The following is a 12,266-nucleotide window of genomic DNA, read 5'->3' as shown; positions in this document are numbered from 1 at the left end:
TGTGTAAAACTGTAACCACGGCTCAGTGACACATCATAAAATTCTTGTGCCTTTAGTTTAGATACCTGTTAAAGTCTGATGGGTGATGAAGATAATAACACAGCAGCAGCTAACACTGCATGAGGACCAGGCTCTGTGCATTCCATGTATTAACTCCCTGAAGTCCCTGGCTACCCTTTATGGTATGTAATATTCTTAAAATATGCGGTAAGGAACTATTCAATTTACAAATGATAAACTGAAGCTCTGAAGTGTTAAGGCCTGGCCCAAGGTCATGTAGCTTGGAAGCTGCAGCACTGAGAGCTGGACCTTGGGTCTGACCTGTGTCTGCAGTGCCGAGCCGGACGAGGAGCCTGACCTGGAGCCTGACCCACAGGCACTGCTGAATTCTCTTCTGTTTCCACAAGTGCTCATGGAAAAAGGCTGCGGATTCAGGGAAAGTGTAGCTTGACAAAGAAATTAAAACTGGGATATCATCGTGTTGAGGATTGTGACCTGAGAGTAAAATGGGCAGTGAAATAAGCGAGGAAATAGCCCTAGTTGTAAGGATATTTCTAGGGAAGGTGGTCATTCCCCTACTGGGCTGGTATGGAACTTATTCTCCCTGAGAGCTCCTTGTTGGCCTGTGTTTATAAAGAGGGAGATGGAGGGAGAAAGGGGGAGGGAGGAAGGGGGAGGTAACTGTTCAGATTGGTCCAAAGTCTATACAGGTTGCAAAGGACTGTGTTCTGTTCCCTCAAGCTGGTACACATGCAGGGTCTGAGGCTGCTTAGCTAATGACCAGTGAGTGGCTAGCAAAGGCCAAGGGGTGGGGTGGAGAAGAGAGATGGAACCCACCCTAAAGCCCCCCTCCTTGAAGAACCTCTGCCCTAGGAGACAAGGAAGGTAACATGAATGGAACGCAAAGTGCTTATATGTACTTCATTATCAAATAGTTCATATTTTAAGTTGATAGTTTGGAATATATGGTAAAATATGGTAGAATGATAGTTCTTATTTTAGGGTCCTCCAACTATAAGTGGACAGATTTCTATCTCTGTTATAAAAGCACTACTGGATAACTCCTTTTATAGTCCTGTGAGGATTAAGAGAGTTGGTACTTACTGTTATTACTATTACCATGTTTCTATTGAATAAGAACTTTAGCAAATGAATAATAGTATAATGGTCACTATTAGCAACTGCTCCCATAAGAGGTCTTGACTTTGTAAGTTGTGAATAATAATGTAAACACTTAAGAACATTAAAAAAATAATCACAGTTACAACTGTTTTTATATGAAAAATAGTATTGGCATCTCCCTCCCATTTTAAAAAAAATAGCTAACATTTGATTCTTTAGGTAGCAAAACTAATGCATTTTTGGGTTTTTCAAGGTCTTTCCCCTGTGAAGCCTAGGTTTACTCACATTGGTCACCACAGCCAGAATTGCTATTCCTTGCATGATGGGCTGCCATGCTCCGATGTCTTGGGCTTTTTCTGGAACCATGCGTCTATACTGGGTAGTCATTTTCCATGCGTCCACTCTTATTTCCAATATATTGTTCACCAGAGCCAACAGAGGGGCCAGTGGAAAAGAGGCCACAAATAAGGTGACGAACCCAAACTGAATAACTGTCAATGGAATGGACACGCATCATGGAGTGGTGGGTGGATGGAAGGACAACATATTTTCCTTTACTCTTATAAAAAAAAGGCAAACAACAAACTAAATCCCAAAGAGAAAAGACACCCATGGTAATAACAATGTTCAACAGTGAAAGAACCCAAACAGAAGACAAATGTGAAGTCTCTGGAAAGAAGACTAGTTATAGCTGGTTTCTTTCATATGTATACACTTAGTAGGAATAATATATTTAAAATCTTTAATCAACTAAAGTTATTTGCTGGCAGTAAAGTTGGGGCACTTTGTATTATTCATTCTCTGTTGAAATAATAGAATGTTGGAAGATGATTCGTGATTTAGGGTTAAAAAAAAAAGAACAGGAATATTGTGGAAGCATCTAACAAGTTAAAAAGAAATAAGAAATGGACTTTTGGGAAGGCTATATTTAGAGAATGTTAGAGGAAATATGCTGGAAACAGGCAAATGAGCAAGCTCCCTTGAGTCTGCAAATGCAATGCAGTGCATTCAGAGAATCTGAATCACAGAAATGTATGTGATGAAAGTGGCCTAATAAGGCAAAATATACTTCTTTAGGAATTTTTATCTTGAAGTTGTTGCAGTCTATGTGGTCACAGTAAGTAAAAATTCAAGTGATGGCTTCTAAGTTCTTTTCTTCCTCGTCTGTAATTTATATGGCATCACTATAGACGGGACATCAGAGATTTGGGGCAAGCTGTACCATAGTGGGGGTAAAGGTTAGAAATGAGATGGCCAGAGATCTGAAAGAAACCTTTCAAGTAAATTAGTACAGATAGGGAACTAAGGCTGTGAATAAAAGGAAGCTTTACAGCCCCTTTATGCCTATAGCTCAGAAAAGGGGCAGGGACCAATCTGGCCAGGAAGGGCAAGACTATGGAGGGGTATGTGGGTAGAAGGAATTGCATGCGCTTCTGGTCTGAGAGGCCAGGGTGTGTTGTAGAAGAAGAGAGAGGGCTGGAAAGATCTGGCAGGTCCACAGGCCAGGCAGGAGCCATCGTCTTCAGGGAAGACAGGCAAGGACCAGAGCTGGTGATGTCATAGACACTGACACCAGTGCTTGGTGCTATGCTGCTGACTATGGGTATGCACCACCTACCCCTACAGGAACTCATCCGCCTGCAGGGGCCAGGCAAGAACAGAAATGTGTGGAGGGGGTGCAGTCAACTGTGGTATACTGGCAAGTGCGTAGCCTAATGAAAGGGACTACTCACAGTTGCCACATTGGAATGAGGGTCCAGTGTTGCCAGATCTCCTCGTTATTCAAGAGAAGCCAGAAATTAGGACTATACTGGCAATTAACCCAGTTAAATATCCCAAACAGAAAAGATGCCATTTAAAATAACAATAAAAGTTCAGACTATTTAGGAATAAATTAGTGAGAAATGTTAACACTGATATGATAACGGACTTAAAAAATAAAAACAAATAATGAAAAATGAATGGGTGGTAGGATGTACCATACTCTTAATTGGGCTGACTCAATTTGGGGGACTTATCAATTTTTTTCTCCAAAACAGAATTTCGAATTCTAATGCAAATTTAGTTAATAATCCCCAATAGATTTTTTTTTAACGCTGAAAAGTGATGCTAAAGTTTTTCAAGAAATCTACACAACTACACAAGTAAAATAACAAAGATGGATGCTTGAACTGACAGTATGAGAGACATTCTGAAAAAGGCTAAGATGGGCCAGTTCTAAGAGAAGCTAATGTATATTATTATGCAATGGCAACTCAAACAGTCTAGAGCTAGAGCATTCATTGTATGAATGGGATTTTACTATATTATAAAAAGAGATACTTAAAATCAGTGGATTCAGTATTAGAGCAATTAGCACATCACTGGAAAGACCGGTATGGAGTCCTCACTTCTGACACCAAAATAAATTACAGATGGATTAATTGTAGAAATAATGCACCAGAAAAACCAACATGGTATATAATCTGTTTCGATGTTCAAGGGAGAAGAACTTTCTAAACTTTTGAAATGAAGAACAATAACAAAAAAGACCTATGGATTCTGCAAGGCAAGAAACACACACTGTAAAAACACAAATAATCCTTGCCTAAAATGTTTTCATGACCCTGTATTGTTAACACTCTGCTTTCTTCACCTCACAGTCAAGTTTTCGAAGAAGTAGCTAAACTATTTTTCAACCACTCCTTCCTTCCTCCGAGCCCCACCTCCTGCCTCAGCCTTCACTGTGCTCACTTTGTGGTGACTGCCTATTCCTAAACCAGCATACATTTTCAGTCCTTATTTGCTGGATTACTAGGCTGCTTTTGATATGGCCAAACGTTTCCCTCTCAATGGAATGCTTTTCCCCCTTGATTTTTGTTTTACTGAAATATTTTAAAAGGCCAAGGTAGGGTTGTGTATGTGTGTGTGTGTACACACCTGTGCATGTGCACACAAATCTTTTTAAATGCTTCCTAGCTATGGAGTGCGGCTTCTACCTTTCCTCACTGTCCAGCAATGAAGTGTGGGCTTGGGCTCTTGCTTCCTCACCCTGCCTGCATATTTTGCATCATGCTCCTTTTAGTCAGTGTTCAAATCCCTCTTAAGCAACGTTATCGCCCTCTCAGATTCTATGTAGACACAACCCTCTGCTACATTTCTTCCAACTGTTCTGCTATTCTTCCTTCTCTTCATGGATCTCTTTCCCCATTTACCATTTTTTTTTTAAGATTTTATTTATTTGAGAGAGAGAGAATGAGAGACAGCATGAGAGGGAGGAGGGTCAGAGGGAGCAGACTCCCCGCTCAGCAGGAACCCCATGCAGGACTTGGTCCCGGGACTCCAAGATCATGACCTGAGCCGAAGGCAGTCGCTTAACCAACTGAGCCACCCAGGTGCCCCCACCCCATCCATTTACCCTTTAAATGCCCTTTCCTCAGGGCCTCATCAATTCTGTGCCTGGCATGCTGCATCACTCCCATGGCCTCACCTGCAGCTCCTCTGAGCTCCTGGTGGATCCAACTTTCTAATGGATGTTTCTATGGACAGGTCTCACAGACCCCCTCACACTCAAAAATATCCAATGCCTAACCATTTTCTTGAAACCAGCTCTTCTCATATTCAAGCTCCTGGAAATTATCTCAACAATTCTATTCCTCACCTGCTATACTAGTCCTCTCTTTAACACGTATCAAATCTGTCTCCCTGATCTCTATTCCTATGCCTGCTGCCTCTATTTAGGTGTGGGGATTACCAAGTAGTGTAGGTTACCTGGTGTAACCTCCCATAATATCCTTTTCCTTCCAAATATCTTCCATTCTGCAGCAGAATGATCTGATCTTTTTCAACATAAACATTATGTAATTCTCTTGCTTATAAATATTCCAGTGCGTAAGGATAAGTTCATTAAGGTTAGGTTCTAGGGACTCCTGGGTGGCTCAGTCGGTTAAGCGTCTGCCTTCAGCTCAGGTCATGATCCCAGGGTCCTGGGAACAAGTCCTGCATCGCTCCCCCTGCTTGTGTGTGTGCACGCTCTCTCTCTCTCTCTCTCTCTCTCTGTCACATAAATAAAATCTTAAAAAAAATAAGTTCTAATCCCCTGGCTAAGCACACAAGACCCGTTAGGACATAGCCCTTGCTTACCTGATATTCCCACCTTTGGATCCTTTGTTCTCACCATACTTTGTTTACTTGCCACTCTTTGAACTGGCCAAGCTGTTACATGCCCTGGTACTTTTAAATGGGTCTACCTCTCTGCATGAAATGTCTATTCTCCCTTTACCATGCTTTAGGTAGACAACTTCCATCCATCCTTCAAAATCCAGTTCAAATATCACCTGCTCTAGGAAGTCTGATCTTCATTCACCTTCTTAACAATCTGCCAGGTATTCACCACCCCTCCCTTGGCTCTCTGAGGGCAGGCACCCTGTCTTCCTTATGTTGATATCGCCACCAATCAATACAGTATTTGGCATTCCAGGTGCTCCAAAAATGTTTATTGGATGAATGAATGAATGAGTAAAAAGAGAGGAGGCCTGCAAAGATGAGGAAATATCAATGTAGGTGGTGGGCAGAAACAGTAGAGGTGAGGGAGTGGGGGAAGACAGGCCTGAGTCCTGGAGAGTGTAGGGGGTGTTTAGCTGGGGTTAGCACTGGAGAGACAGGAAAAGGGGCGGGCATGAGAAGATGCTGAAGAAGTATTGATATTAATTATAGTAAATTAAATGGAGAAAATAATAGATGAGGGTCATTGTTTTACTAGATCTTTTTAAAACTTAACTTGGAGATGGAGGACAGTGAGGTCAAGTTAGGAAGGGGAGAAGAGGCAAGGACAGAGAAAAACAGGGCCCGCTCCATCACTTTACTGCATTTAATTTGTGGCACCTGCCCCCTGGGAAGCCATCACTAAGTTCTCAAGAGACTGGTGTCTATGTTGTGTCATGCTAGAAGCACAAGGTATTTTATGGCTTCCAGATTTAGTCTGACAGGCTCTTTCTCTATAACCTGTGTCTGAATTCTCAGAAGTTAGGAACATACACCTGGGGAGGCAATTTTGGTTAACACACCAGGGTTACTTTAATAATCTCCAAGGATGGTGGACATAAATAAAGTAGAAATTTCACTCAAAAATAAAACCCAAAAAACGTGCCATAAAGAACTTCACTGGGATGGTGGGGACAATGTTAATGTAAACTCAACAAACAACTGTATGTGTGTGTTGAAACTCCAAGCTTAGGTCACTTAAATATTTATGAGTATGAGGTCCAGACAGTGGTGCTCCAGCTGAGGGCTTAAAGATGCAGAGGTCCTGGTAGCCTCCTTGGGGGGAATCCGTCTAGCCAGGGGGACAGGAATACATACAGTCAGATGCCATCAAGGCAGGAATTAAGTGCTGTTAATGCCTAGAGAAAAGAGCAGCGAATCTGTGTGAAAAGTTGAGGGTTACTGCTGAGGCTTGAAAGGAGTTCCTCAGGTAGAGAAGCAGGGAAGGGTGTTTCAGGCAGAGGGGAGTTCTATCCCCGCCACTGGGCAGAGGGGAACAGAGCTGGTGGCTGGGTACAAGACTCCAGGGTTTTCTGCCGGAAGATGGTTCCCTTCAGCAGCTAGGAGGCATAATTAAAACAGTAGATGGCGGTGCCATTCATGAATATGGGGGGAAAACCAGAAGGAGGGAGTTGTGGTGATGAGACCATCACTGGAGGCACTCTATATTTATTTTGGAGGAACAAAAATAATTCAAAAAGCACTTGGCAATTCTATCTCCCAAAAAGTAAAATAACAAAAAGTAGATTTCACTCTGGTGTTGAATACAGATCAGAAACAGATCAATTTTTCTAATTCATTAGGTATTAGTAGGAAAACAATGTAATAATCTAAAAAAATATCTGTAACAGTTGTTATTCCATCCTTTCTTGTAGGAATTACTTTGTTGGTAATTATTTTAATGAGACTATGAAATTCTAAAAGTCATGCCAACTTCTCCCCAAAGCACAACCTTTTCCTATAACTTCTCGCAACACTATTTATTTGACTAGTCAACTACAGAAAAATAACTTTTTCCAAGATATATTTTTGGTGCTAAAATAACAAATGATATTCTGCCCCAGAATGTTGTTGTTATTAATGCTGGTAATAGCTCCAATAAAAAATATTTACAGTAATGACTCATTTTGGAATCAGAGGTAATTGTCTTGCAGTCCTTTTGAAAATAAACAGAATAAATAAATAAATATAGCTTCTACATTATGTACTGAAGCTATACCCTTAATCGAACCTGGTCATGTAACATAACAAAAGCAAACATGAAATTCAAATCAAACTCCAGGCTGCAAAGTGTTGTTGACTGAAGAAGCTACAAGATGAACCTTTCACTCACTGAAGGAAGCAGATGTGTTTCCATGTATAATGTATATTTTTAAAAGCAATTATTTTATATATAGAACATGATTTAATAAAACCATCCTCTATCTGCAGACTTGTAAACAGGAACCACAAAGAGGTATCTTTGCAAACACACAAACTCCTCTGCATAAAAGCAAGGCCTGTCAACCAAAATGTGTGTTTTCTATTCTCCTAAGCTTAAAAAAATTGTAATTCAGTGCCATGGTTAGCTGAAAGGGCACAGATACAAAATGAGTAAATAGTAAGCCTTCTATTAGATACAAGTGTGTCATGCATAATAGAAAAGACAGTGTTTCCTCTGGAAATGTTTTTGAGAGGTGTCCATTTAAAGGCACCCAAGAGCTCCGAATCAAGTCCAACAGAAGAGAAACAGAGCCCAAGCAAATACTGCACAAACGGACAAAGGCATTCAAGAAAGAAGGGACCTGTCCTAAATCTTAATTCCAAACCAGCAAAATGTGAGTTCTAAATTCAAGCCAGTGATTAGCCATGAGGTCACTCAAGCAACCATGCAAAAATGATGGGCCAGGAGAAAGAGATACACTGTCAAAAGCAGGTGGGAGGTGTGAAAGGGGAAGCCTGTGATCTTTCCTGCCTCCAAACAGCATGCTCCTACAGGCTCTCGGTCCAGGCTGGATCAAATGACTCATTCAGAAGTGTATCCGCCAACAGCTGTGCCGGCGTGGACTCCAGCCCAAGCTGAATCACCTCTAATAATAGTTCTGAGTTCATTCTCAGACAGCATGGGTAGAGCGCACTGGGTAGAGTCACCTTATTTGAAAGCCTGATTGTGTCATTTTATCTAGTGGAGAAAAGCACGTCTTTCTTTGTTTCAATAAGCCAGGTAATTATTTGGGATCCAAAACATGTTCCAATATAATTTATGTCACCTAAAACTTCACTAAGGACTTACTCATTTCAAGATATTCATAAAACAATCCCAGTTTGCCCATGAGCTGCAGGTGGTAGTCTTGTTCCCATCGCGGGGTTATTTTTTCTGCTCTGGAAACTGTGCGACATCGTCCAATTAGGTTCTTGACCCAGCTGCCAAAAAGATCAAACTATAAATTAGAATATTATCAAATTATTTTGCAGATATCTCAAGCTAAACACACAATCTTCCCAAGAAATTAATTGCTTGTTTTCATGCTAAATTTCTCTTTATTTCTGCCTCCCTATCCCCAAATATTTTGAAAAACTATTATTACCAGGTTTTATTAAAATTGTAACTGCTACCGTTTTTTCACCCAGCTCCTTTTCATATGGCAGTTAGTTTTTAGAAATAGTTTCTCTCATTTGATTAACTTTAGTTCCCCTCCCGCCCCATTTGGCTGCTATTATCCAAAATGGTCTTTCCAGTACGAAATCACCAGAGAAAATGAAATACAGACAGACACGGTATGTGAGCTGGTGACCATGCCATGGAGAAGAATGAGGCAGAGCAAGGAATGGAGATGGTCTGCGTTTGTGGTACGGGGAGTGGGGCAGTGGCAGGGAAGGGCTCAGGAGGAGTGACATTTGAAAACAAATATGAAGGAGGTAGAGGGAGAGAGTGACTACGGAGCCCCAGGGGCAGGAGCACTGCAAGGAGCCTGGTGTGGTCCTGGGCTAGAAGGAAACCACTCTGGCAGTTCTGAGCAGTGGGGAGCCTAAGAGAGACCACTGTGATGATTCGGGCATTTTTTACTCCGGGGGAAGCAGCGAGCCATTAAAGGTTTCTGAGAGAATGGGGAAATGGGGATATATTTTTATTTTAGATGAAACAGGTCCAAGACCATATTTTAAGCTGAATAAGTCAAGAACCTGGGTAGTGAAAATGCCCAGTGCTCTGCTCTGTCGGACACCAGCCCCACAGAATCGTCTGTTGTCTCATGTTATTTTCTTTCTCAATGCCTCCAGATAAATGTGCCCCCCCCCACCTTTTATGGCAATTTTTCCTGAAAAGAAATTGAAGTTGGCAGTGAAATGAAGTGTGCACCTGTAGTCTAAAGAACCGTTGTCCCCTCAGGCAACAGCTAGCTTGTGGTTTCCTTGTGGAACTCACCATAAGGGGCACAACAGCAGCAAACAACTTCAAATACAAACATCTGGGCTAAGCTTTGGATGATTCAAGAACATGCTTGTACAGATTTTCAAATTTGGATAATGAGAAGCTTCACCCTCCTGTAAAGACAACTCTCGAGGTTGCACATGCACCCCCGCCCGGAGAGATGAATTACAAATAGCCTGTCATGCTAAGTGTCCTACTGGTCTCTGGGGTCCCTTTACTGACCACTCCCCAAGGTTCACGAGGGGGAGACTGCTCTACAACAGAACAAGCCCCTGGCTTCACGATCTTGCCCCACTTCTTTCTCTTCTGTGACATTAGGGACACAGCAGGAGGCTGTGGAAAGTGGAGGGGACACGGCCTCAGACACCCCTGAATCTGAATCCACACTTCATTGCTTACTATCTGACTTGCGTCAAATTCAAATAAAATCAGGTGATAAAGCCTATACTAACAAGGGTTTCTGTCAGGATTAAATGATTCAGAACAGATAAAGTATTTAGCACATTTTCTAACACATCAAAACCCCCTTCACAGGATTTTCTTTTGACCAATACAGGCTAACTGGCTGAGGCTGATGGTAAACATGGCCTCAGTGACTTGGAATCTTGGCCTGGGGACACCCAATGCTGTCTTGATGGGTGGATCTCACTTCAGCACTTAGAAGGACCCGCAATGCTTGTTGCTAGTGTTACTTCCTATGCCCCATCCCAAAGCTCTGTAATCAGTCAAGTCTAAGGCAAGGCTGGAACTTGATGGGGGCCTTGTGACACAGGTGGCATCATCCATCACCCTTCATGACAACCAAACTCGAGATTCCTGGTTTCTGTTGTTTTGTTTTGTATTTTTTTGCTCTGCCTCACACTTCCAGCCTCAGCCTCTGGACAGAATCCTCATGGCCCAGAGAAGCATTCTTTTACTATAGGGGCTCCAAATCCATTACAATTTGGACTGAGGATGAAACTTCTGTCCTGGCAACCACTTGCATGACCAACTCATCTCGCGCTTCCTTCTGGTACTGTTCTGCCTTCCTTCACCCATAATAGGTCATATTAGAAGTCTTTCTGACTAGCTTTCTTTTCTGAGCTACAGACTCTGAGCCTCTTGTTCAGTCTTCCTGAGTTGAACCACTTATCTGTAGTAGGAAATCTTGGGCTGTCATCCATTCATCACTGTCCTCAGTCTTTTGGGTTTTCTAGTGGGTTATGAATCTAGTGCAGAGATATCAATCTTGACTGCACATGAGAATCACCTAGAGAACTTTTTAAAAATTCAGATACCAGATACCCGTGGCCACGGTTGGAAGCTTCCTCCCTCTAGCAGGGGTTACAAAATAGTCTTCTTAGGAACTTACCATGCATACTAGCAATAAAAGTTGTAACTGTAACTGTAACTGTAAAAAGTTACCCTTCCCTAAGTCCTTATTATGTGTAAAGCATGGTATAAAACACTTTATACCTCATTTTCTCCTTGTTTCTTCATTATCATATGTAATCCACATGCTACAGATAATCACCATTTCTATTTAAGAATATTCCACAGTATTCCCACTTGCTAATTTTGAATACAAGCATCCTTCACTATCTGACTCTATTTTACTGTTCCTGAAAGTAAAGGGTCAGTGTGGATAGTGAGGGATAGCTGTATTTAGGGTTCTCTTATCGTATGTCTTTGGTTCATCCTCTAGCCAAATCAGATCTTGAGAAGGGTATTTTCTCTTATAATAGTTTACTGTAAGTAGTGCATACCCATTGTGAAAAATACAGAAAACATATAATGGATTAAAATTATAGCCATCCATTATCTAAATACCAAAGAACAATGCTATTGGTACTTTGGATATTTAACTATAATTATGTTCCTTAACATTTTATCATAAAAACTTCTCCAGAGTGAGTGGCTCCATGCAGCAATGGTATTAGCCTTTTGTCAAGCACAGAATAAAATTCCGGGGAATGCCTCAAATATCAAAATACTAAGTGAGGCTGGGATGGACAAAGGGCTCTGAGCTTGTTCTCTGGGTCCAACAAACAATTGTGTTACTTTGCTGATGTTATGTATTTGAAGCCTATGGCTCACTCATTCACTCGACTGGTGCTGGGGAGTGTCTGCTAAATCCTAGGTACTGATTTAGGTGCCAGGGGGACCCCAAAGGGAACCGGGGTCACAGTGCAAGAGGTGCTTCTTCATTCGCTCCAGGAATCGACACTGAGGATCTCAAGTGGGGTGGGGGTGGAAGGCGGCAAGTTTATGGTGACATTCATTTCATTATGTTCCTTCTGACATATTTAAATGGTGTGAAAACAGCTACTGACTTACATGGCTTTTCTCTCCCTTCCTGTGTATTTTTGGGGTGGGGGCAGTTTTGGGAAGCAAGAGTAACTGCTCTTTCACTTTGTGTGGAAATAGTAAGAAGGAAAGTGGCACCTAGCCCAATGAAGAGTGATTGAGAAGAGCCCGAGTCACTCTCTAAAGTGGCTAAAATTTCGCATTCCCAGTTTTCAGACAAGGGGAAGATAATTCACAATGTACTGCCCCTAAGTATTTTAGGCCAGGGGTAGAAATAGCTGAACAAAAAGCTTAGCTTACTAAAATTTTGCAACAATGGCCTCACTTGAAGTGCAAGTATAAACAGACCATGGATACTACATACATCCTTTATTTTTAAATATTTCATGTGAACAAGTTTCATTTCATACGAATTTCTCAGTACCAG

General features: G+C 41.6%; 1 protein-coding gene and 1 long non-coding RNA gene across 8 annotated transcripts in view; one reads left to right on the top strand and one right to left on the bottom strand.

Moving 5' to 3' along the window:
* Window positions 1-12,266, bottom strand: part of ANO6 (anoctamin 6) — a 186,073-nt gene that overhangs the window by 11,380 nt on the left and 162,427 nt on the right. For all 5 annotated transcript variants that reach the window (XM_088026014.1, XM_088026012.1, XM_028123129.2 and 2 more), the window contains 2 exons: window positions 8,417-8,547; window positions 1,408-1,613 (listed from right to left, as the gene is read on the bottom strand). In XM_088026014.1, the coding sequence (XP_087882140.1) occupies window positions 1,408-1,613; window positions 8,417-8,547 (337 nt within the window). The remainder of the gene's footprint in view (window positions 1-1,407; window positions 1,614-8,416; window positions 8,548-12,266) is intronic.
* The window catches only part of LOC114224097 (uncharacterized), a 90,042-nt gene that overhangs the window by 62,130 nt on the left and 15,646 nt on the right, over window positions 1-12,266 (top strand). For 2 of the 3 annotated variants that reach the window (XR_015768843.1, XR_015768842.1), the window contains one exon: window positions 57-182. The exons of the other annotated variant lie outside the window; for it this stretch is intronic. This is a non-coding gene — a long non-coding RNA (uncharacterized LOC114224097). The remainder of the gene's footprint in view (window positions 1-56; window positions 183-12,266) is intronic. 3 annotated transcript variants of the gene reach the window in all.

Source organism: Eumetopias jubatus, unplaced genomic scaffold, assembly GCF_037043125.1.
Source record: "Eumetopias jubatus isolate StellerSeaLion01/CBP00866 unplaced genomic scaffold, mEumJub1_p1.0 scaffold_8, whole genome shotgun sequence".
Lineage (NCBI taxonomy): Eukaryota > Metazoa > Chordata > Mammalia > Carnivora > Otariidae > Eumetopias > Eumetopias jubatus.
Note: the sequence above shows the minus strand (reverse complement) of the source record. Positions and strands in the feature narration are given on the sequence as shown.